The following is a 26058-nucleotide window of genomic DNA, read 5'->3' on the forward strand; positions in this document are numbered from 1 at the left end:
AAAATTCAATAGGCTGCATAGTTTATTATGTGAGGTGATAGCAGATAATAATAATAATAAAAACATATGAGCATACCAGCAAACTTGAGTTAAATGACAGTATTTTTCCAAACAGCTTATTAGAAAAAGCACAAACGTGTATTGTAAAAATATTTTATTTACATGAGTTATCCTGAAGAATACAGAGAAGACTCAGTGGTGCTCTTGTAAAACTGGAAGACAATTTTCTTTACAGAAATAAAACTTGTATTTCATCCAATGGGATTCACATGAAAATTCATGCGAATGTGTATTAGCACATGTGAAACTCATGTGGCTTTTCTGTTAAGTGAATTATGACATCAATGCGATTTCTACAAAACCAGATATGAGGAAATCTTCCCAGCTTGTTTCTGTCATATGGCTCCTGTGTTAGATCTTAACTAGAGAGCTTGTGTTAAGATCATACACTTGGTTTCAAAAGAAAAAAAAGACAATTTTGTGCAGGCTGCTTTTAAAAACATTCAACAATTGTAACTTAAAATGGCCTGAATTTCCACGTTCTCATAGTTGCCTGTCCATTATTTGGCAGGTGAATCATTTGTAAACATAACTCTCACCTGAAAACAGATCCTTCCACTAAACCTACAGAAACTGAATGGGCCAGATCAACCCATATATATATATATATATATATAATATAAATAAGGAAGCGCATTGATAATAATAACTGAGGCATAACAAAGTGCTTCTGATGATCAAGAATTCCTATGATAAACTATAGAGATAATCTGGCCCTATCAGGTTAAAGAGAATCACTTTTACTCTTTTAGTTTTTTCTCTGACACGATTTCTCTCCGATGTCCTTTAACAAACGTTAATTGCACCGTACTTCATTCATTTAATTCAAGCAAAAACATCTCCCGCTGACACTAAAGTACAGCTTTGTGCATTTGTGCACTTTTGTGCATGCAAGCCTTTTCTTCATTCTCCGTTCTGTTCCAGTATTCCACAATCATGCTACAGTCTTTTCATTGTATACTAAACCTCAATGGTTTTGTAGTAGATTCTAGAGTAGATATTGTCAAGTTGACTATGAAGTGCATGAAACGAAGGCCGTTTGGAAGCTTCAGCGTCCCAGCATGTCATCATAATGCGGTAGATGTTCGGGGGGCAACGACTGGGACATGGTAACCTGTACCCCGATGACAGGATCTCCATAACTTCCTTGTTATTCTTACCTGCAATTACACAGGACACAGAAAATATGCATACTAAATTAGGTGAAGTATCATTAAAACAGGACGTTTTTATATAATATGTGTGGGTGCACTAGAATGAATAAATTTTGGACATACTGCATCCAACATGTTTTATTGTCATGTGATCTATATGTCATTTGACTGATGTAATCAGAACAACTGTGAACCGTTATTTAAAATTTACAATTAAATCAGAAGGAATACATTTATTGGTACCTAAATTAAGAGCCGCCCGGTTCATAGATTTCAGGTATTTTTATTATATTCATCTTTTTGAATTTGGTGCCACCTCAGTTTGCACGGCATCACGTCTTAACACACTTAAAAATGTAGTCCGAAGTAGTAGGTCTTTAGTGTACTTTTTCGCATACTTGCCTCACATACCTTTTTTTTGCCTACTATATAGTAGAAATTGGCATGTTTCATAATAAAATAATAAATCTTTATACTGTCCTTAGACCTAAGTAATCTTCTTTTAAAAGCCCACTTTTACAGCAAAGTGTAATTTTGTAGCACTATTTTTTCAACATGATCTTATGGGAATTTGTACGTATTTAACGAGTTGGCTAATTCGTATGAATTCGTACGAAGACGTACAATTACGTACAATTATTATAAAAAACAATAATAAAACCCTGCTGCTAACCGCAATGTCCCAGTGGCGAAAGCAAATCATACAAAAACATCTGAATGTGGTTGTTCGAATTCATTCGAATTAGCCACTACGTAAAAAACACATACGAAAAGATTGCATTGATTTTTTTCTGGTTTACCCCAAACTGTGGTGTCAAAAAAATAATAAAACCCTGCTCCTAACCTCAACGTCACAGCGGTGAAAGCAAATCATACAAAAACGTCTGAACGTGGTCTTTCAAATTCATACGACTTAACCACCTCGTAAAACGTACAAACTCCCATGAGATTTTTTTATGACATTATAAAACCCTGCTTGATTTTGAGGGGTTAACCCCAAACAATGGTGTCACATTGAGTTATACAGTCCGTTTCTGTTTTGTGTGACTATAACAGCCAACATGAATTAACATGGATAGTGGCATAATTTTCACAGAAGAACAAGCAGTTAACAGGTCTAAACAGTTTGCCAATGTTCTGGTTCTGTTCACTAATATGCAACTAAGAAAGTTAACCCAAGCGTAACAAAACAGTGTAAAATCATAAAGCATGAATACGAGGATTAAATATTAATCCAGGGTTACCCTTCAAAACCAAAAATGGTTCCTATATGCAAGAAACCATGTAACAGTGTGATATGGATGAATCCTGAAGCCATCAGAGTGACTCATACCATCATATGGCATCTTTCCACGTGACATCATCTCATAAAGCAGCACTCCAAATGACCAAACATCCGATTTCACTGAGAAGCGCTGATACAGTGCCGCTTCTGGAGCCGTCCACCGAACGGGAATCTTAGTGCTTCTGCTAGCTGTATAAACGCTGTCCTACACACAAAAACAGTCAAAATCATTTATTTCATATTTATGTTTAATTCTTGCTGTGTGATTTTTAATGCATTGTGTTTATTAACTGTTATAACACACACAGTTTAGTAAGTCATTTTTAATGCTGTAATGACTCTGTTTTGCATTTATGTTAAGAGTGAAGTTACCCTGTCGCAATGTGGCGAAAGCAAATCATACAAAAACATCTGAATGTGGTCGTTCGAATTCATTCGAATTAGCCACTACGTAAAAAACACGTACGAAATGATAGCATTGATTTTTTTTCTGGTTTACCTCAAACTGTGGTGTCAAAAAAATAATAAAACCCTGCTCCTAACCTCAACGTCACAGGGGCGAAAGCAAATCATATCTCATCCCTGTTTGGATCCCAAGGAATGAATGAGGCTAGGCTAAATGCTAAGATTGTAATTTTGAGTGTATTTTATAGTATTAAACACGTATTTATAACAATTTCGTCAGGCTCCGAAAATACAAAGAAGGGCCTTCTCAGCTGCCATGGCTGCAACTCTTGCATCATCAAAACAGGGTGTTTAACGCATCACTGTTTCTGTTTAAAAAACATTGTGCAACATTTCGTCTGGACTGCCTTGAAATTTAACTAAAAAAATGACCTCTGACATTTTAAGCCAAACATGTAACTCCATTTAACCATTTAAGACAAGCCAACTTTGTGCACAGTGTATTATTACCTCATAGGTGCATATTGTTACCTCAAAATACATATTTGTACGAAATGTACCAAGGGTACTTGCCCATTGAGGTACATATTACCCAGCTGGGGTACATATTTTGACAATTTTTTCTAACAGTGTACACAGTAAAAAATTCTTGTTGCACCTAATTTTTCAAGTTTAATTTACTTGAATTTACAATTCATTTCAACTTTCTTGACTAGTGAGGAGTTGCTATATATTATGAAAATAAAATTCAACTTTATTTTAATATTTTATATATATATATATATATATATATATATATATATATATATATATATATATATATATATATATATGCACACACATGTCCTCAAGATAGTCAAGAAAGTTTAAATTAATTTAAAATTTAACTACATTAAACCGTAAAATTGAAGCGCAACACTATTTTTTTACAGTGTTTAAGCAAGATTTATATTTAAGCTAGAGCAGAAGCAAAATGAGAAAAGAGAAGTCAATAAAGGAATGTTTATGATTGTGTTTTGGTCAGTGGCTTTCTGAAGAGGCATGACCTCATATGTGTCTAATGTTGTGACTGTACTAATAGGCATTTAGGTCATAGGTAATAACAACAGCAGCAATAAAAGAGAGCTTGTCACTGCTTTGTCAGTGGAACTAAAAGGAAAATAGAAGTGAATGAGATACTTCTCTAATAAATACACCTGTGTGTGGGGGTCAGGAGCCCTTACACAACTTAAATATCTTTAAATAGAAAATAAGCTGAGACAGAGAGCAGATTTGACATCCTGGTTACCTTGATGATGCGAGCTAGACCAAAGTCAGCCACCTTGCACACCAAATCATCTCCAACGAGGATGTTTCTAGCAGCCAGGTCTCTGTGGACAATGTGTCGGTCCTCCAGATAGGCCATTCCTTCTGCTATCTGACCCGCCATGTGGATCAGGTGAGCAGAGGTCAATAACTGACCCTCTGATGCTACAAGAAGAGATGACATGTTAGAAAACATTGTCATAACATGGATCACAGGTTTTACACGGATTTGTGAAGTTTATCTTGAGTGCATGATTTCTTCAAACAACAAGGGCCATAATAACCAAACCAAAGTCCCTTTACGGAAGGAGCGCCCCATGTTTGCAACACCTCCGGGCAGTTTTATCATTCATGCAACACTAAAGTCCTATCTACTTGAATAGGGTAGATTTCCGTCTGATATCTGTAAAATCACGTGCTAAAATCACAATTACACAACATATTTCCAACCAAAAATTAAACCTGACATCAACTGTACCATAACTTTTATTTCTTAAAGGGATAGTTCACCGAAAAATAGTGCTGTGACGGATCGTAGTTGATCGTGTTTCAAAGGCTTGCAAATGTTAACACTCAAGTTATTTTAATCAATTTAACCCCAAAAATGCGCTAAAATGAGCAGTTTTCTGTACGCACAGACGCACATATGGTTGAATGTGTCCGTTCCGGCTTCAGTCAGACTTGATCATCCCTTTGACCTTCAAAGATCAGAACTCTTGATGTGTAAATATAGCGAGAGTTGCGCTACTGTGTCTCATACTGTATTCGATTAAAATACATTTGGCGAATAGAGCAATAAAAAACAACGTAACGTTTTTATGTGGAGCGACTATTGCTTGGAATTTGCACTCCATCTGTGTGTGCGCACACGTTTAAGGGCACTCAAAAGTGCAAACACGGAGAGACGCGTTTCAAAAAGCAAGCAAACATAAAATCTTTCTGTTCTTGACAGTGCAGATACAAACAAAATGATCTCCACAGTATTCTTCGTCTAATAAAAACATTTGTTTATGTGTAAAGTGTGTTTGTATAGATTAGAAGCAGAAACCAGTCTGTGCTTATTTGGTCTTAAAGAGACAGTAACCTCAATTAATCTACTTAAGTCTGTGTCATTAATGTTACTCAAACAACCCAAGACAAAGAGAAAATCACTTCTGTAGCTCTAAAAAATAATTATTATATTTAATTTATACAATTAAGATTTCCTAATGCAAATTTTAGACCGTTTTCTAAATTTTTGAAAAAAAATTTATTTGTTTTTATTCTGATCAGAAAAATTATCCGATCCGTGCCTCAGAAACCATAATGTGAGTTTTGTGATACATCACAGCACTACCGGAAAATGAAAATTCTGTCATCATTTACTCACCCTTAAGTTGTTACAAGCCTGTAATTTTTAATTTCATTGTGACAATAAGTCAACATAAGATGCAATGTTTAACAATACACCATTTTCAGTGCTTACTATTTTTTTAACATTATTTCTGCACAAAATATTGATCCATCAAGGCGTAACAAAATGATACAAATATTTATTGAATAGACATGCAATATGTATTTGATTTGTAAATGATTGACATTCAAAGTTCGTGGGAATGTTGAGCTATTGTGAGTTTTGCATGCTTATGCTGTGGTTTTCACTTTCACACCTGTGGTAATTCAGTACACAACAGTTTGTATGGTAAACAAGGAAATGCGGACCATATTTAAAGAGAGCAGTTCATAGTGAAAATGAATTCAGTGTCAAACATATAAAAGCTACTGTAGAAAATTTTATTTATTTCTGAGAAGAAAGCAATGAAATAAAGTTAAAAATGTTCATCGATGCTAGCGTGATCATACAGTCAAGCATGTAAATACAAGAATACCCATTCAGCATATGGGTGTATTATCCACTGCTTTGTTGTGATACTATAAAATAATATTTATATGTACGCATGCACAATTCTGGAAGAGTAGGGGGAAATAAAAGCATTTTGTTTGACACTTACAAGAAAGGTATGATTTCAGGCTTCCTTTAGTCATGAGCTCAGTGATGATATAAACAGGTTCTCCTCGTGTGCAGAGAGCCAAGAGCTGAATCAGTTTAGGATGATGCAAGTTCTTCAGTGCGTGGACCTCCTTGACAAATTCATCCAACTTTGTGTCCTCTACAGGGTTCAATGAGAAAGCAGAAACTTACAAGTGCTCTTGAAAAGTGCTCATTGTCCATGTGTATTTCCATGAAGAAAATCAACACTTCACAAAATTTTCTATATAAATCTTGGTAGGTAAAGAAAGAACAGGTTATTTTAACTTTTACTGAAAGCTTTTTTTGGGGAAGTGAAATAGTTTTTCTGTGGCAGTGCTCTGAAAGCCCCTTTATTTTTAGATGTGTGAAAAAACATTTATATTAACGCTTGTATAATGTTATATTTATATAAAAAAATATTTTTTCAGAAATGATGGGGTTCATGGTGAACAACTTCAATAAATCAATACAGAAATATTTGTGGGTACATTTCCTTTCAATTTCTAAATCCTATAAGAGTAGCTTCATATACCAAAAAATGAAAGACTTTCTAGTGCGCAGCAGAATTTGTGCTCACGCAGCAAAATTACCAAACCCATATGTTTAGATTTCACAGCATACATGCAAGATTTCACCACCTTTGTGCAGCATAATGCAGCAGTCAGTGCTCTCAAATATATTGCACTCCACATACTACAGTAAATGCATTGGAAGCTGAAAGTAAAGCCATGTCACACCTTGTTTGAGCATCTTGATAGCCACTTTTTGCTTCTTGGTGGTCCACAAAGCCTCCCACACCTCTCCAAAGTGGCCTTCACCGAGTTTCTTAATAAGCTGAAACTCCTCTCTCGGCCGCTCCCAAGGTTCCATATCAAACAGCTCTCTCTGTACATAAACAAATAAAGGTCACAAGAGATCTTTTCCAGGAACCTTATTCATTAATATGACATTATGTTGTAAACACAGTTTATGGTAGTGGTTCTCAAACTGGGGGCCACGAGACGGTGCTGAGGGGGCTCGAGTTTTATGACATTTTATGAAATGTATTAATTTACAGCGGGGAAAAGAAGTATTTGACACATCAGCATTTTTATCAGTAAGTTATCTTCATGTGTTCAATACTTGTGTCATTTCACTTTATTTATTATGAGTCAACTTGTGTACTTAAATGTTCTGATTTCTTTGTATGAATTTAATATTTGGCTTGATGGCCACATCTGGTGGAAATTGTGAGTCAATAGCCCACTTAGAAATCCCCTTACTGATAAAAATGCTGAAGTGTCAAATACTTATTTTCTCCGCTGTAACTATAATATTGTAAGGTTAGACTATGAAGCTGTGAAGCTAAATAAAACCATATCTACTTTGCCTTTGATTTTAGGGCTAGTTAATGGTTAAGATTAGATAACATTATACTGTAATTATACTGCAGTTTAGAGAGATGTTTAACCTATAATTTATTTGATAGGAATATTACATTTATTCATTTACCAGAAATTTGTATCTAAAGCACTGTACACACATTTATGTTTACAAGTAGAATTAACTTTAAAGTTAGGGAAAAGCATAAAAAGTTTTTTTAATAACATTAAATGGAGTTAAGGATTGCTAAGGATAAGTCAAGCATATATGGAAAAGGTGTGTCTTCAGTTATTTTTAGGACCAACAAAAGATGCTGATCCAGGAACGTCATATTTCAGAGTCACTATGTTAAAATATGCGGATCCACACACCTTAACAGCTACTCACAGAGATATTTTAAGTAGTTTGAGTCAAAATACAGCTCTGAAAGGTGATGCTGTTAAATTGTGAGATCGTGAGATGGATTAAACACAGAAGTCATAGAATAATATAGTGCACAGGGTGGCCAATGGGCTCTGTTATTAATACTTATTATACAGCTCATTGGAATGCTTGATTCCGATTGCGGAATTTGCAGGTTTGTTATTCTCAGATAACAACCTATCAAAACTAATAAAACACTGTAACCCAGATGCTGCAAGTCATTTTGACAGGTACAGTTAGATATTACACCAAATTAAATATGAATATGTCTTTAAATAACATATATGACATTATATTTACAAATGATTAAACCAAATAGCGTGACATTTCAATGTCACGTCTTATCTTAAAACCAAAAATGAATGGGTTTTCCTTGTGGAATATTTCAAATCAATATTTAGTGTTCTTTACCTTACTTATGAGGTAAATAGCCGTGTTATAAGCAGGATAATGTATATGCAGTTAGGGCTGTCACAATGATTAAATAATCATCTCATTGTGATTGTTTGACCTTATCGTGATAATTTTAGATCACCGCAATGATTGCACATCTCTTAAAAAAACACAACTTTGATAAGTAGTATGAACTGGCAGGTAAAACATACATTTCCAAAACAGCAATTCCAAATTTTGGGAAGTAAAAGATGCTGTAAGGAATTGATTTTTTTTGCAGCCACTACAGACATGTGGTCCAGTACTAATATGACCTTAGTATGATCATGTGTGAAAATTATTTCATTAACAAACAAAAAATTTAAAGCAATAAACCTTAATTGTCATAACCATCACAATTTATTAGACAATTAACCGCCAGCCAAATTTCATAATCATGACAGCCCTATATGCAGTCGGTTGTTATCATAAAATGAGCATGGTTTCGGGTCATGATCACACTGTCAGGACTTATTTATGCGATAACAACCGGCTGCCTATACATCAGTGGCAGCTCGTGACTGCTCATCCAAGGGGCGCAAATAAAAAATATGTGTACGGAGTGTTATGTGTGTTCCTCGTGTTTTCAAAATATGTGTTTGTTGCGTCATGTGAACCGTGTTTTATAAAATAAGTGCCTTTTGCAGCATCACCATGTTGACCTCTATATTAGAAAATAATACGACAACATTTTTAATATTAAATTATTCATGTGTTCAACTGCAGAAAGGATGTCATATGCATCTGGGATGGCCTGATGATGAGACAATCTTATAATTGGGTGAGCATTTCCTTTAAGACAACTGAGAAACTAAAAAATTAAGGAACCGTGGCCTAGTAGAAGCGCTACCCATGACCACTTCACTAGAAACAGACTGCTTCTTCATATCGGTAATGGCATTTCTTATGCAGAACTGATACCCATAACGTAATGGCTATTTATGAGCATTCGTTTCTTGAGAAAAGAAATCAATGTCTAAAATTAGGCTGGTAACAAATGTCAATGAATCATACAGATGTTTCTGGTGTGTGTAAGTGTGTATTAAACATTAAGAAATGCATACTTGCTGTACACATGGCTGGTCTAGGGGACATCCCAGACTTCTGGAATTGTTCTGGTAATAATTGATAAGCTCATCCAGAGTGGCAAAAGAGATCTTTTCGGATACAAAGTAAGCACCAATCGCCGAGCGACGAATACGAAAATGGAAGACACGATTTTCATTTCTGGCTGTGAAGCAAAGAATAAAATCATAGTTTTCCCCCATATACACTCATATGATTTACAGGTTAAGACAAAAACAGCTTGCTTTTCTATTGCCAAAGGAGACAGAAAACACTTAGTCAGCTGAACATGGAAGCGCAATATGGTGTGACAAACTGCAGGAGATTACAAAAACAGAGAGTTGTTGTGTAGTGTGAAAGGATAAAGAAAAGACAGAGATTTGAGAAGGGGCGCTATGCTGTCAGATCAGATAGAAAAGTAGAGATGTGCAAAGAAATAAAATAAAGATGCAAGAGATGTCTGAAAAAACGGCAGGCGTTTACAGACCTTCAGCTATTCAAATGACGTGTAAAACAAAGGGAAAAGAAAAGAGGAAAAACAAACCTGAGATTGTATATTCATCACTGTGGCTCTCACTGATCCGCACTAAAAATGAACCGGTTTTATTCTGAGAAGCCAGAAGGAGACTCTCAGCTTTTTGTCTGTTTATATTCCCATAGTACCATCTGTAAACAAACACACAGAGCACAGATTAATACCTCACTGAATAAACAAATACTTGCCTATAGTGAAGAAATAAGACATAATCAGTTCCTTAAAGGAAAACACAACCGTTTTTCAGTATTTTACTATGTTCTTACCTAAACTTAGACAAATTAATACATACCTATATTTTTTCAATGCGTGCAATTTTTATCTTTGTACAGCGTGCCGAATGTGTTAGCATTTAGCCTAGCCCCATTCATTCCTTAGGATCCAAACAGGGATCAATTTAGAAACCACCAACCACTTCCATGTTTTCCCTATTTAAAGTAGAGCCCGACCGATTTATCGTGTTGCCGATTTTATCGGCCGATATGAGCCTGTCGCAGATATATCTGTATCGGCATCAGTGTTGTGTGTAACGTAACGTAACGTTACAGTAACGTAACTACTTTTTTGAGAAAAAAGTAGTGTAACGCGTTACTACTGAAAATTTGGTAACGTAACGTAGTTCATTTTCCAATTCAGCGCAACGTTACTTTTGGTTAGATTTGACAGCGACACTGCCATCTGCGCGCTTGCACAATAGTCACAAGGTCCACACACATGACAGAGGCTCGTATCAGTCTGCAAAGAAATCATGGCAAGCAAGAAGCAGCTGACGCTAACTTTTGAGGGATGGAGGAATCTTAATTTTAATCAATGTTTTATCAACCAATTGCCTGATTTTAATAAATAAGAAATAAATTAAAGAAAACGATTCAGCTTCATATTTATGTTTAAATGAAATATTTTTTTTTTAAACATAAATATAAAACTAAATCGTTTTCTTTTATTTATTTCTTATTTATTAAATTCAAGCAATTGGTTGATAAAACATTGATTGAAGTTAAGATACAATTTATACAAAACGAAATTCACTTTAGAGAAAGGTTTCTAACAAACTTAATAAAGAAATTATTCGTTATTATATAATTATTATTCGTTATGTTACTTTATTACTTCCACTTAAGAAGAGTTCTGCACTTTTTATTTCAATATTTCTCTTTATATAAATACTATTTTGTACTTAAATCTATAATTTCATTATTTTACTAACCCAACTAATAGGTTGCACGTAAGGGGAAAAGTATAGCTTTCTTCCCCTTGAGAAGAGTTCTGCACTTTTAAACTTAAAAAAATATATCTCTTTACAAAAAAACTTTTTTTCTTCTAAAAGCTGTAATTTCGTTATTTTACTAACCCAACTAATGACTCCTCCACTTTCCAATAGATTGCACGTAGATATGTATATGTGCCATCACGCGTCTTCAGCACCGCGGGGAGCAGCCAGCACTCCAATGTGCAGCTTATTAATACCAGACAAAGTGAACAAGTTGGTATTTCTGTCCAGAAACATTGAAATTTATACATGGTCCGTGTAAGGTAATTTAAATCCCGCGTCTTGGCCTAATTGTTTTTTTCTTGTTCTTGACGTTCGCTGAATTCTGGGTTTATATTTTAAACTGCCGCTCCAGTGCAGTATAGCCACAAAGCTATTCAACAATGAGCACAATCTCCCGAGACACTACAACATGCTACTAATAATTCATTAATAAGAGCTGTTTTCTTGTACACAATTAAATATTTTAAGTTAAATGTACAGTGTTAAAACATGTAAAAAAGACAAGATTTTAACAATGTCAAGATCAAATGCCTGAGTAACAGGGTATTGTGTGTATGTGTTCGTGTGTTTGTGTGTGTTTCCAAAATATTTTCAAAATACAGGCAACATAAAAGTAACGTAAAAGTAACGAGTAACGTAAAAAGTTACTTTCCAAAGGCGGTAACTAAGTAAAGTAATGGATTACTTTTTTAAAAAGTAACGAGTAACGAGCAAACACTACTTTTTCAAAGTAACTTCCCCAACACTGATCGGCATATAAGCCGCAGATATGCAGCCAATATGAAAGTTTCTTGCAGAGCACATTAAATGCTTTTAAAAGATGTAAGTACTTGTTAGTCCAGGAGAGTGTACCCTATTGGTTGCTAATGGCGACCCAGGTAACTCACTGTAGTGACACCAGCCAACCCCCCTTCATTCAGTCAGTGATCTCTCAGTTCAGGTGGCGGCAGTCACGCAGTGTCTTCACAACATTTTTACACCTTGAATTAAGACGCACTTTGTTTGATTATATTAGAAGTGGTCGAGAGAGACACATTCCTATTTACATTTGTTGTTTTTGTCGAGTGTACTCGAATAAGACGAATAAGTCAAGTGTACTGTTTTGTGCACTTATGTCAGAATAATTTTGTATAATAACGTTTTTTTGTTAACTTGTTAAACACAACTGCCTATATATCATCTTTGTCACATCATTTTAAGTGTTTGATCACCATGTTTGTGAGTGATCATTGCAAAAAAAATTATTTATTTATATATAGTTTATTCTGTTAATGTATATAGTGTATAGTCTATGTACAGTACTGTAGTATAATATACTTTAGTATATGTGTACTGTACCATAATATACAGATAAAGAATATCAGTCGATATATCGTTATCAGGCTTTTTAAACCCCCTTACATCTGTATCGGACAAAAAAGCATATCGGTCGGGCTCTAATTTAAAGACTTTTACATGAGTAGTTCCATGAGTAAGTATGGTGGCACAAAATAAAACTTTTGTTTGGAGCTATAGGAATGAATGGGGCTAGGCTAAATGCTAACACATTCACAAAGCGCTGTACAAAGATTAAAAGTGCACGCATTGAAAAAAAATAGGTATGTATTAACTCACCTAAGTTAAAGGCGCAGTGTGTACATTTTAGCGGCATCTAGTGGTAAGGTGGTGATTTGCAACCAACAGCTCAATCCACAGCTCACCCCTCGCTTTTGAAACACATAGAGAAGCTACTGTAGCCACCACCGGACAAACATGTCATCGTTGGAGACAACTTAGTAAAAAAGTTTGTCTGGTGCTTCTGTAGAAACATGGCGGCCCAAAATGGCGGCTTTCATGTTAGGGCACCCTCGGTGTATTTAGATAAAAATGTCTCATTCTAAGGTAACAAACACATAACGGGTAATTATGAAAGGTCTTACCCCTGATAATATAGTTTTGCATATTATTTGCATTTCTGTCAAAAGATCCTTCTAAAAATTACACACTGCACCTTTTAGGTAAGGACATAATAAAATATTGAAAAACTGTGGTGTTTCCTTTAAAAAATATGAAGCCTGTTTAAAACAAGGGTTCTTAACCTTTATTAATTGCATAAAAAAGTCACAATGCAAAAAATATAGTCTCTAAACCAGTGTTTCTGAACCAGGGGGCCCCCTATTGTCCACTTCAAAATTTAAATGTTTGTTTTGTGTTTTCTGAATAATTTTAGGTCATCTTGAGCCCCCTGGTTGAGAAACACTGGTTTGGAGACTATATGTTTTGCATTGTGACATTTTTTTAAATGCAATTTAAGAACATAGCCACCCAATCTCACAATTTAATAATACAATGAATCCTTTTCTGTTGTGAGAAATAATCATGATATTCAAATTGCTATTATTTATACATCACGTTAGCAGGCATATTTGTTATACTGCCTTTAAATAAAGGTATTATTGTTGTAAAATGTTTTATTTTACAGTAGTAAGAATTGAATAAGAATCTCCATACTGTGAATTAGAAAATGTTTTTAGTTTCTGGCCGTTTAATCTATATTTATTATTAGGAAGTTTAAAATAAACACACCTTATAATAAATACACCTATTAAAAGCTATTTGCATGTATTCAGTTGCGAGAAAGAAAAGGGTCACATTTAGCCCACATTAACCACGTTCAGTTTGTCACAGTAAACACGGTGGCGTCATGCAAAGTGTTGCCATGTTAAATATGGGCGCGGCAGGGCGCGCATGCTGCGTCAGTTTCAGTGAAACTGCGCCAGGTGACAGGTGCATCATACCATAGGCTACACAACACCGACATACTGTACAGTAGCAAGCCGATAAATTGCACTTTTCTCTGGGAGATCTTTAATGGATTGATCCCATTAGAGAAGTAAAACACATGTCTATGAATGATAGTACCAAAATGAAAACACTCATTGTCTTGATGAATAAAGGTGAAGCTATTATCAAACAGACTGTGCAGAAACATGAACCACCAAAACTGAAAAAACACTGTGCAGTACTTTCTTAAAAACATCAAGCTATTATCTGCACATCACATTTTACCTGTGCGCATGCACGCGTCTTCATTCAATAAAGGTGCGCACAAAGCTGATACGGATCAAGTGATCATAAATGTTTAACTCAAATAGGTTTCTCACTAATCTAAACGTCTATTAGCTCACATGACAAAACATTATGTTTTACAGTAGCCTATTTTTACTGTGGTAAACTGAATTATACTGTAATAATTGCTGTAGTGCTTTAATTTTACTAAATTGAACTGTGGTAAATAATGTAGTATATTTACTAAATGTAATATTAATAAGTTCGTCTGCTAAATGACTAAATATGATGTAAATGTAGCCTAACATTTAATTCACTATAATAAACTAGTTAATTGTAGTTTATCAAATTAATTACTACACTTTGTTAATGTATACTATAGTATTCTGTAGTAATAACTATTCTACTGATAAACTATAGTGAATACTGTAGGGTAAGTTTCATATTTTATAGTAAATCTTATACAAAATATATACGAACATACATGTAAAACACGTTTGTCCATATATAATCATAATTCTGTATGGGATACTACAGTGTTTATTATAGTAAACATGTAGTAAAATGTATGTGCATAATTGTATTAATTAGGACTTACTTATAATTGGCAAATTCATCCTGTACCAGGGCCACGTAATTGGCAGGTACCAGACCGGACTCCAGTGATCCGGTAAGCTTTTTGGCAAGCACATATTCCCCCCTTTTTTCTATAACAGACAATTTGTCCCCTTCTTTCACACTGAGCTCTTCTTCACTGCGGGCCACAAAGTCAAAAAGAGCCGCGTAGAGCTGCGTCGGTTTCTTCTTGGGCGCCGGGATCCGGATATCACCTGAGATGGTGGGGATTTCGGCCGGGTAAGCGGTGTTCGTGTGGTAAAATTCGGGCCATATCCAGTCCCATAAGCTCTTCAGACATGGCATACAGCTGCGACAGCAGTTCTCCATCCCAACCCTCTCTTTCTATGACTCCGGTGACGGACGCCAGGGCAGCCAGTATTTTTGGCACTTTGCGGTTGAAATGAGGAGGTATACGGGTTTCTTATCGAAGGTCCGTCGCGATAGCACACCGGGATCCCCTTTGTTCAGCTAACGCGGTGACATAGAGGAGGATCAGGTGAAACCGGTTCCGTTTCGGGATGGATCACACACAAACAAACAATCGCGGTGTAGGTATGCGGAAAACACATGCTGGAGTTAAGTGAGACAAACGTTGTGGTTTCTTTAGCTCGAAGAAATAATATTTTCATCTATATTCACCCACGGCGTTTTTCCTCATAACGACCGTTGCGGTGGGTCGCTGCGTGTAGCGCGTGCCGCAGCGTTTGGTGCCTCGCGCTGCTCCGGACCAAAACGTAACTTTGGCTGCGATAGATTTTCGTGTCCTGTAGTGCGATCATCTGTTCACTGTGCAAACCTTCAATATTTGCTTATAAACCGTCGTTTAAACGCATGGACTCTTTTATATCAACAGATATTTGCCTTCATTAAAACGCGTCCTTGTCAAGAATGCGTTATTTGTGGACATTCATTTGCGTCAGCAAAACTGCTTTGCGTGCCTGAAAAAAAAAAACCCTACTCGATTACCTTACACCGCATGGGTATGTTTAGCCTACATTGCCTCATCAGCCTGTACATTGTGGTTAGTTTATAAATGTATTTATTTTTCAGTATTTTAATTGAAACTCAGCATAATCACCATAACCCCCTTTCAAACATTTTGATGTTAAGATATTAAGTTACTTTTTATGTTTTAAATTGTACTTACACAGCAGAACCTCCTCCCCCATCACCACATACACACACACACATTCATGTTGGCATGGTATATATGGTTTTATGCTTAACTCATCAATTTTTTATCCCCTAAACCTCACAGAAAACAATTACCTCAGAAAAATGTAGCCGTTATATTTTAAGCCATTAGGTTGCTGCCATGTTTATGTTGTAATATCTATGCTATTATACAGATTTGTATAAAGTCCACATCCACATATTCAAACACATACATACATACTTGCATGGATGCACACACCTACCCTAACCCAATTCAAACCTTACCCATAAACCCAAGTCTTTACCCTCAAACAGTCCTTTAAAGGGGGTTCCACAATAATAAATATAGCTACTAGAGATTCGATATATAGCACACTGTTTTATTAGTATATTTAGCATTGTGACGTACAGCTTGGAAGAAAAAACGGTCACAATGTCATATTTTAGCAGTGACATCCCACCAAAGAAAGCTTCATCTGAAATCTCATTGGTTTTTATTAATGAAAGTGATATGTTAGGAGCCACCCATGCTGTTTTGCATTAAACAACAGAAAATGATTTTTTTTCATTCAGTCTTTCTGTTTCTTCACATATGTATGTATCAACACTTCTAAAGAATTAAAATATTTAGCCACATTTACTGAAAAGAAAATTTTCACTGTTATATATATATAACACAATAAATATAAAAAATTTATATGATATATATTATGGTTATTAAAGAGGGAAATGGGGTTGCCATTAAGACGACTTTTTAACTATAAAACAGTAATCATTTACCTGAGGATTATACTTTGCTGTTCTCCTACTGTAATACTTGACGTCTGCACCAGATGCAGGGTGCGATAATGGCTTTTAATCATTAACAAAAATAGCCATGTTTACTTCAATTGTCAGAGGAAATATCTTCATTTTTTTACATCTAGTGACAGCAGTTAAAAAAAAATAAGATTGGGCTTTGCCTGAAGGCAATAATTTTAAGGAGTTTCCTACAGTAGACAGATATACTGCCTAACTGTAAATACATTGAATTTTTTGCTGCAAGTCCCATTTCCCTTAACTATAAAAAAAATCAGATGAAATTAAGCAATGCCTATAAGGAGAAAGGGAAAAGCATTTGAAATAAACATAGCAACAGCAAAAAATGAGGAAAAAATAATCTCAAAAATCTGTACATGTAAACATCACACTTCCACTGAGTCCAAAATGAGGAGGAAAGAGACGGTTTCACATTGGTATTAGGTACAAAACCAGAGCCGACATCTGCAGCTCCTTACAGTAGGAGAAATCAGGAGAAAACCGACGGAATGGAAAAGATCCAAAGCATCAAGAAATTATAACAGAGGACTAAAACAGAAACCACGTTAATTTGAATGCAGCTGTACAGAACTGTGGTAAAAAAATAAAAATCAAGTTGTTTTACATTTTTTTTCTTTTTCAGAGCTTTACATCTAATCAAACCAGACCACTTTTATTGTGTAGTTTAGCAGCAACCATAACCAGCGTCACACCTGAATGCAAAGCCAGAACCCGTATGACCATCTGTGTATGTGTTTTAAAGTAAAGAGTGTTCGAGACAATAAGAAAATGACTTTGATGCGTCTTTAACACACGACAGATGGTCTGTTTACTAGTACATGAGATCACAGTAAAATGCGGTGCAGATTTTAACCCATCAAAAACTATAAACACAAGAATAAAAAAACAATCAATTCTGTTCAGCCCTTTTAAAGGCACAATGCAGGGACTACACAAGAATAAGAACTTTCCCAAAATCCTAATGTTGGTTTACACTGCCCACTGCATGTCAACGACAACATTAAAACATTTTATAGATGGCTGCCAGAGTAACATATTGTGGGAACATAGCTATGATTTTTTTAGACTGATCCAAGCCCATACAGTACTATGTGGCGCAAAAGGGAACCATGGTGTTATTTATTTAACCAATACTGTTGCTAACTTAAACAGTAAGCAGGTTGCCCTTGATGCATCTGCAATCTGATGTGACCTTGGTTTGGCTAGCTGCCTGGCATGTTGACATCCTTGTTTGGAATGTATAGGCATACAGGACAACTTTTACATGTGATGTTGGTATCGTTACAAAACATTTCTGAAAAGACCACTTTGCGATACAAAAAGAATTACAAAATAATAGTAATTCTAATAAAAATAGGAATCAGATAAAAAGGTTTCGACAGAGAGTGAGAGATGATCTGATTATGGCTAAAATATCCCTCACTCTTCTTGACACACTGTATTGTACAACAACACGCAGGACATAGAGCATGAGAACGAAACGGTGAACTAGTTACATCTTTTTCAAGATTGTCAATTGCCTTGTTTTACAGTTTGTAGTTAAGGAGCCGTCCTTGAGTGAACTGGAGAGAAGAAGCCTATTACAAACACATGAACGATTCGCTTTCGGCTTCTCCACCGATACGTTTAATAGTCCCAAAGTCACAAACGTTTAACCATCGTACATCGTTTATAAATCCATAGACGAGCATGTGAGGCTGGCGTATATTTAACAATGTTTGACAATCAATTTAACAGACATTGGTATTCATACACTCCTTGGCTGTTTCAAACCATAGTTGTGTAAAATTGGGAGTTGGACAAACTCAACTGTTGGGTTATACACTATTTGCTTCCTTCAATTTTTTAAGTAATTTCAGCTTAATATTATTTATCTCGACTAGAGATGAGTTGATATAACTTATAAAATATAATTGAATATATCAACTTCATTTAAGTTGTAGCAACTCATCTCTTAAAAATAAATAAGTTGAAATAACTTGTAAATCTGAGTTGATTAAAAAAATAAATAAATAAGGCAAAAGTGTTGACTTTTAAGACAAAACTTAATTTTTTTAAGTGTTCCCAATTCGATTAAATTCTTGATTGGTTTTACCCAACTATGGGTTGAAATTAACCCAACTGTTAAGTTTGTCCATATTTAACCCAACTTTGGGTTAAAACAAACCAATATTTTTTTAGAGTGTACCCATGTCAGACCTTAATGGGATACAGAGAGATGGCCGAGTCAGGAAGAAACAAAACAGGGATCGACATATCGCTCTTTAACATGACATCACTATCTATACGACTATGCCTGTGACAATGACATGAGAGAAGATACATGTCCAGGTCCAAAACAATATCGTTTCTTTCTCAAAATAATTAAATGGCACCATTTAAATGTCAAAAACAGTGTTTATGCTCATGCTAACTACATTTATGTACTGTAAATCCGTAAAAACACTTCTACATTCTCATTACCATAACATTACAGTAATGAGAATGTGTGAGATTGGGTTGAAATGTGCTTAGCTGTTATGAAAATAATGTCAATTTTCTAGCTATGTAATTATATGTAATCGTTGTATTGTTATATTGAGGTGAAATGTGACCTGGACGTGTTTTTGTGACAAACCAGCAGAACCACAGCAGATTTGCTTCCCTACAACATGCGAATGCGTTCTCTCCTAAAAATAAAGGTGAACAATAGGAGGGCGACATGGATGCCCTATAAAGAGAGGACCATAACTCAGACACGCTACAAGCTAAACACAGTGATGAGATGCCTCGCATTGACAATTTTGCATATTTCTTCACATCAATAGCTTCTAATTCTAATCAGAAATCCATACATCAGTCAAGAGGGCTGAACGCTGTGGGCTCTCATAAATATAATACATTACATTTCGCTTCGCTCCAATAAATCATTAACGCGTCTGACATGCTTTTGGACGGTGTGTCAAAATATGTCTTGAGAGGGCAGTGTCATGTCTGGTCACACACAATTCAAAATTTCCCCGAAACACAGCGTTCCATCAAAGCTTTCAATCACACGACTGACCTTGCCCATTATGTATGTAAGTAGGGTTAAATGTGTGTCAAACGATTCGGAAAGCTCCTCAGTTGGGGTTATGTTAGCCTCTGTGTATTAGTTTTTCTCCTTTAGGGCCAGGAATGCTTTTGATTATCATCTGCATTGCGATATTGTTCTCCATCCCCCACTAGCAGTGCAATAGCTCCAAGATCAGCGCTGCCTCCGTGTGCATACGGAGCAAATAACAGTGACATTTCCACTGGCTCCTGAATGACACCGCTTTAACTAAATAATCATTTTGCGAAATATTCAGAGATGCCCTTAAGAGTGCCTGTGTGTATGCGTCAAGCTCGTGTGCCAAAGATTTTCAGATTTTCTGAAGCACTTATACTAAAACAAACAAGTTAGACAAAAAAGCCTGCAAAGCAAACAAAAGCAGCCCTCGGTCTTAAACAAATACCTGCAACCATAATGCACAACGCTTAAACAAACACAGCAGTTTTTATCTTTCTTGGCTTCCCATTTCTGTCTGTTTTGTCTAACGGGGTTTTTCTTTTTTTTTTTGCCTTGGTAGGTTTCGTCTTGAGGTGCTCTGGTTGTGTCGGTAGGCTTGAGGTTTCAGGTCTGTGGTGTTACAACTGAGTCCATAGCAGCAGAGTGAATCAATGGCCAAAAACAGCTTCAATTTCAAATCTTTCCTCTCTGTTTCCTCCGAAATACAATGAGGTGGAGGAGCAGAGGGTGTAAAAAAGAAATAGAAGGGCACAGTATAGAAACGAGGGGAACAGGAGTGACCCGTAGAGAGAGGAAATGGAGTGTGGAGTTGGCACCTGTACGCATGACAGGTTCAAATGGATTAGGAAACCCAGTCGATTATATCTCAACCTCATCAGAACACTTCATTCTGTCCAATACGCCATTTCCAGTGCAGTGCATTTACAAGATCAATACCTTGAAAAGGAGAGAAATATATACAAAACATTTGCGTCAAAATTAAAATAATCCATAATTCTGCTTGTTTTCCTGTAAATTATACATCTTTTAAATATTAACCTAAGAGCAGAGATCATATCTTTAATTAAAGATATATTTTGTGTAAAAAATGTTTAGGAAATTTAGATATATTAGCTTGGAAAAAGGAAATGTTAGAAATAATAAAAACAAATTAATCCCACTCTCTGCTTTCAATGCCTAAATCTCAGGATGCTGAGACGCAGTGGACCGTGAGGTTAAGGATGGATAGGTGATCATTTTCCTCTCCCCCATACAGACTACTGGGAAAAAGAAAGAGCAGGACAGACAGGCTGAGGTATTTCCAGGTGAGCATCCACCTGCATATCTATATGCATAAGTTACATGTTTCAGAGGTCAGAACAAATGGAAAAGTGCTTCAGGACACAGAGGGTGCTTATTTACAGCGAAGGTCTCTCAATTTTCTTCATTTCTTTTTTTCCTTCTTTTCATTACACCTCAAAATCAAAAGCATCTTCATTTAGTTAGTGCCATCTGGAGGATTGGTGTGCCGTAGTACCTCCTTTGAAATAGCAAAGGACAAAGAGCATTAGAAATCAATGGCTCTCAGAGGAGCAGGGAGGCGGAGCTTGAAATTAATGGAGGGAGACTGTGGAAAAGGCATGAATCGATATGAAGACACATAAAACCGTCCAATCACAACCTTCTCCTCGATAAAGCTGCAATGCTTTGTCCTTAAGAGCTCCTTTTCCCATTTCCATACCTCTGCATCTTCTCTCCTTCATCTCTTTTTGCTCCTTTTGTTTGTTCTCTCTATCTAAGTTAAAAAACCAGATGGTCTTCCTTGGTGATCAGAAACATCTGATAATAATGATGATGATGATGTACGCTCCACATGTGTACCCAGAGGGACAATGAATAAATGTGATAGAGAGAGAGATAAAGGGCCTTGAGGAGAGAGAGCGACCAGTTCAGTTCTGTTGTAGTATGAGGTTCTCCAGCTCGTCTGCCGATCGGAGCAGGAACGCAGCGGATTCGCGGTATCCTGCGATCAGCTGTCGCACCGCCGCTACCTCTGTGTGGCTGAGCTGTGCTGAAGTCCCGCCCCCTCCTCCGTTCCTCCCGAGACTACTGGAGCTTGACGAGGATGAGCTGGAGGCCAGAGACTTCATACTGAGATCAGTAGGGCCTGAGAGTAAAGTGAGAAAAAGAGAATTACATGCACTGTAAAGAACATTGTGTTAGACAATAAGACTTGAATTAGGTTTATTTTTGTACCCTGTTGGATAATAGCAAGGTTTACTGTATTATATTAGTATATGCATATCCTGCGAGTCAAACGGATAACCTCTAGTTGAGCTAAAGTTGTTTTTATAGGAAAACAAAACAAACAAACATATTTTTACATTTGCACTAGCACTAATATATTCAAAAAAAATAATAATAATAATTTTGCACAATTATTGGCGCCGAGTCCTCTCTCACCGTTGGTCTGGGCAGTAGCTGTTGTAAGCGATACAGGATGTTGAATGCTGCCGCACAGTCCACCGTAACCACGGTAACTGTAGTTCAACCCTCCATTAATGTATAGTTGGTCCTGGGAGTAGGCTGAGGCTGCAAGTGAGTATGCAGAGTGGGCCAGCGAAATCGGCTCACGGGAGACAGGCTTATCGATCGCTTCCTCCTGAGAGGACAGAGAGCATGTCGGTCACACACTTCTGTTTTAAACAAACACACACAAACCAACACGCGCATGTCACGCTTGCATGCACAAACACACACAAAAAAAGTTACATACGTGTGCCTGGTAGACGTCCATGCGCATTCTTTTGGCAGCTTTGCGTGATTCGCTCTCGCAGGCGGCTGCGAGAATGTTTTCAGCCATTGCTGAGGTCAGGTGGGGCGGCGTGGGTCGAGTCTGTTAGGAAACAGAGACCCGGTCAATCAATTGAATCAATATAACACAATCGAGCAAACGCGCACGTCATATCAAGATGAATTTGCTGGAAATTACATGTATGAACAGGTTTGGGTGATTCTGACGAAATTAGAATTTTGAGGTGTCATGAAACATTTTGATAATAAAAATAAGAGTATCAAAATAAGAAGCATACAGTTACAAACATCTCATCATATACTATTTTGCACATGATTTCAAATGACATCATACAAACCAATTTTGTTGTTTTTTCCACATTTAAGGGGAACATTTTCATTACCGCAACATGTCCAAGACTGGATTTGGGTTCTTTGACATGGAAATATTTAGAATAAAAAAATCTAAAAAATAAAAAGCTTCAGTGCATGATATACTATAAACATTTACAGTAAAGAAACATGTGGTATTTGGTGATCATTGGTAAATGTAGAGACAATAATAAGGAATATAAATGTGTCCAAGACCAATTTTCTCATCCTCTGCAGCAATTTTCAATCATTGTTTAAGCCCTCAAGGAACTAACATTTAAAAAAAAAACAATTGTTGAAAGGGACATAATTGACTGTGACACTCAAGATGGCTACCAGGTAAGCAGTTCTTATTTTTTCGTCCCAGATTAAAGTTTGTCATAGTACCTAGACAACATTTTAGTTCTCATTACCGAAACATGAGTTTGTAAATGCACATATTTAATGTAATATCATGTTGCGGTAATGATAATTTTTGATAATGAAAATAAAAAAATGTAAATAACTCTAGGGGTGGGCCGATCCACTTTTTCCGTTGCCGATCCGATTTCGATTCCTGAATTCCGAGTATCGTCCGATACCGAGCCCGATCCAATTCTAGTATTTTTCTTTATCCATTTAGAATTTAGTGTGTATGTGTGTGTACACACATAAATATATATACACACATATACACACAAAATCGGAAGAATATAATGTAAAATTTAAAAAACTCATTTAAAAATAGGTACAAGTTAAAAGAATGTAAGTGTTCTTAAATATTTATTAATAATGCCAGTTTTTGAGTGGACATAGGACTGAGCAAATAAATAGTTCAAGTAAATTTTTACTTAATTGCGCAAACTGTTACAACATGAAAGACTTAAGTGCGATGCACATCCTGGGAGAAGAATGATGCAATTGAATCATCCTCTCCTTTTTGCACTTCCGGGGTGCAGGATAATGTGCTTAAAGCATCTTCTGACAGATCTTATATATGCTAGGCACGTAGTGTATTGCATTCATCCTGCGGTTTACTGAGACTTTTTAAGCGTGTGTATGACGCGTTTAATTCGCCGCTACCCCAGTGTATTAACTCTGCGAGCACCAGTCCATTGAGTTTTTGTGACCTTAAATATCTTCATATATGCAGTTGTTTTTCAAATAAAGCTGTTGAATATATTAGGAAGTCTTTGAATATAAAATGTTTATGGTGCTTTTATAATAGTCTGACTTTTCTATAGCATGACAGTAACAACCACGAGTAACGCACAGTATCGGATTTGGATCGGCCCCGTTATTCCGATATCCGATCCAGCAAAAAAGGTCTGGATCGACCCGATATCCGATCCAAAGTATTGGATCGGCCCACCCCTAAATAATTCTATAGGAAATATTTTAAAAATCCTCTCAAATTAATGGCTGTAGTAAGTTGAGACCTTAATCTTTTATGTGCAAAAAAAAAATAATATATATATATATATATATATATATATATATATATATATATATATATATATATATATAGGCTTTAAGGGCTTTTAAAAAAAATCTGATGCTGGACACCTTCTTAGTCTGGATTTCGTGAGAATCACCCGTTTTTGTTGTGTTGATTCATCATTTCAATCATTTAAAAAATGGGAAACATTTATTTATTTAAATAAATATATGAATTGTGTTTTGCTGAATAATTTATAAGTGCTTTAACAAAAATATAGACTAAAATGCTAATTATTTTCTGTGGTAATTAACAACCATTTCACTGTAACATTTACTGATCCAAAAAAGATTTTAAAATTGCGTTTCTTATCATTTTAACTGAACTGTATAGTACTGGCCATCAGGGGGCAGTAGATGATTTCAAATCATGTAAAGGATAGCGAGGCTGCATGTGTACCTCCATGCCGTTTTTCTTCATACGGCGGCAGGATTTGAGGTAGGTGCGGATTCGCTTGCGAGCACGCTCCTGGAACTCCGGGAACTGCCGGCTGCACGATTCAATAATGGCTTGGATCTTTTCTTTAGGCTGTTTGGAGATCGGCACCATGCGGTCCAGATTCTCATCCACAAACAGACGTACAAACATCTAAATGGACAATAAAGGGGTCAGGTCATATGATGTACAATCACTTCATTATAGGACCACATGCAAACTAATATAACTGGAGAAACAAACTGAACCAAAATATTAGTTTTGCACATGAAAACTTTAAAAATACTTTTGTGTAAAACAATCTAATACATAATCTAATCTAATAATGATTAGATATAGGCATTGCAAAAGTAAAATCCACTCATAAACAAGCATTCAAATATCGCATTTCTCATTACAAATAAAACCCATATGGTTTAGAGAGATTACTGACATCTATGACCTGTTTATGCAGATAAAAAACACATCCTTCGCTCCAACTTCAATGTCTTAATCCGCTTGTGGTACTTGCATTACTCACATTAAAGGCCTTCAGCCTCTCTGGGTCAACTCCTTCCACATCATTTATCTTATCACTATCATCATGGTCATCATGGTCATCGTCGTCATCGTCGGCCGCCTGAGACCGACCGACAGTCAGATCTTCGGCGCATATCTCCATCTTTATTGAATCATAACTCCCTGAACTGTATTGTGGAGACTGCGAGCACAAACACAAAAGAACCAAGGTGAACCTTCAGCATATAGATGATAATCACGAAGCTTTTCAAAACAGGAAAATGGCTGGAAAAGTATATTGAAAACATGAAGATATCACCCAATAAGGCTATTCATGTGCCAACGGTGCTTTGCGCGTCTTCAAGGTCTAAGCGTGTTATTCAGATGCACTCGGTACAAATAGTCTCGGAAGGCGTTTGAGATCGAGCATGTTTGAAAGGCATCTTTTTCAAAGACAAAACATTAAAGAATACCTAGGAAATTAAGGCTGGCCATGGAAAACAAGGATGAAATGAAGTTTCTA

At 36.1% G+C, this 26058-nt stretch overlaps 2 protein-coding genes across 4 annotated transcripts in view; both read right to left on the minus strand.

Moving 5' to 3' along the window:
* Nucleotides 1-139: 139 nt before the first annotated feature.
* Nucleotides 140-15881, minus strand: srms (src-related kinase lacking C-terminal regulatory tyrosine and N-terminal myristylation sites). The gene is made up of 8 exons (XM_065286126.2): nucleotides 14957-15881; nucleotides 10047-10168; nucleotides 9502-9668; nucleotides 6958-7105; nucleotides 6201-6359; nucleotides 4193-4374; nucleotides 2548-2704; nucleotides 140-1220 (listed from the first exon to the last, which is right to left on the minus strand). Exons 1-8 carry the CDS (start codon nucleotides 15301-15303, stop codon nucleotides 1021-1023), a joined length of 1482 nt encoding a protein of 493 aa, XP_065142198.1. The 5' UTR covers nucleotides 15304-15881; the 3' UTR covers nucleotides 140-1020.
* Nucleotides 15882-17489: 1608 nt separating this feature from the next.
* The window catches only part of nol4lb (nucleolar protein 4-like b), a 98930-nt gene continuing 90361 nt past the window's right edge, over nucleotides 17490-26058 (minus strand). For all 3 annotated transcript variants that reach the window (XM_065286123.2, XM_065286124.2, XM_073813059.1), the window contains 5 exons: nucleotides 25558-25737; nucleotides 25002-25190; nucleotides 22737-22856; nucleotides 22424-22622; nucleotides 17490-22127 (listed from right to left, as the gene is read on the minus strand). In XM_065286123.2, coding sequence (XP_065142195.1) covers nucleotides 21910-22127; nucleotides 22424-22622; nucleotides 22737-22856; nucleotides 25002-25190; nucleotides 25558-25737 — 906 coding nt within the window. In that variant the 3' untranslated portion in view covers nucleotides 17490-21909. The remainder of the gene's footprint in view (nucleotides 22128-22423; nucleotides 22623-22736; nucleotides 22857-25001; nucleotides 25191-25557; nucleotides 25738-26058) is intronic.

The sequence above is a fragment of the Paramisgurnus dabryanus genome, chromosome 21 (genome assembly GCF_030506205.2).
Source record: "Paramisgurnus dabryanus chromosome 21, PD_genome_1.1, whole genome shotgun sequence".
NCBI classification, from domain to species: domain Eukaryota; kingdom Metazoa; phylum Chordata; class Actinopteri; order Cypriniformes; family Cobitidae; genus Paramisgurnus; species Paramisgurnus dabryanus.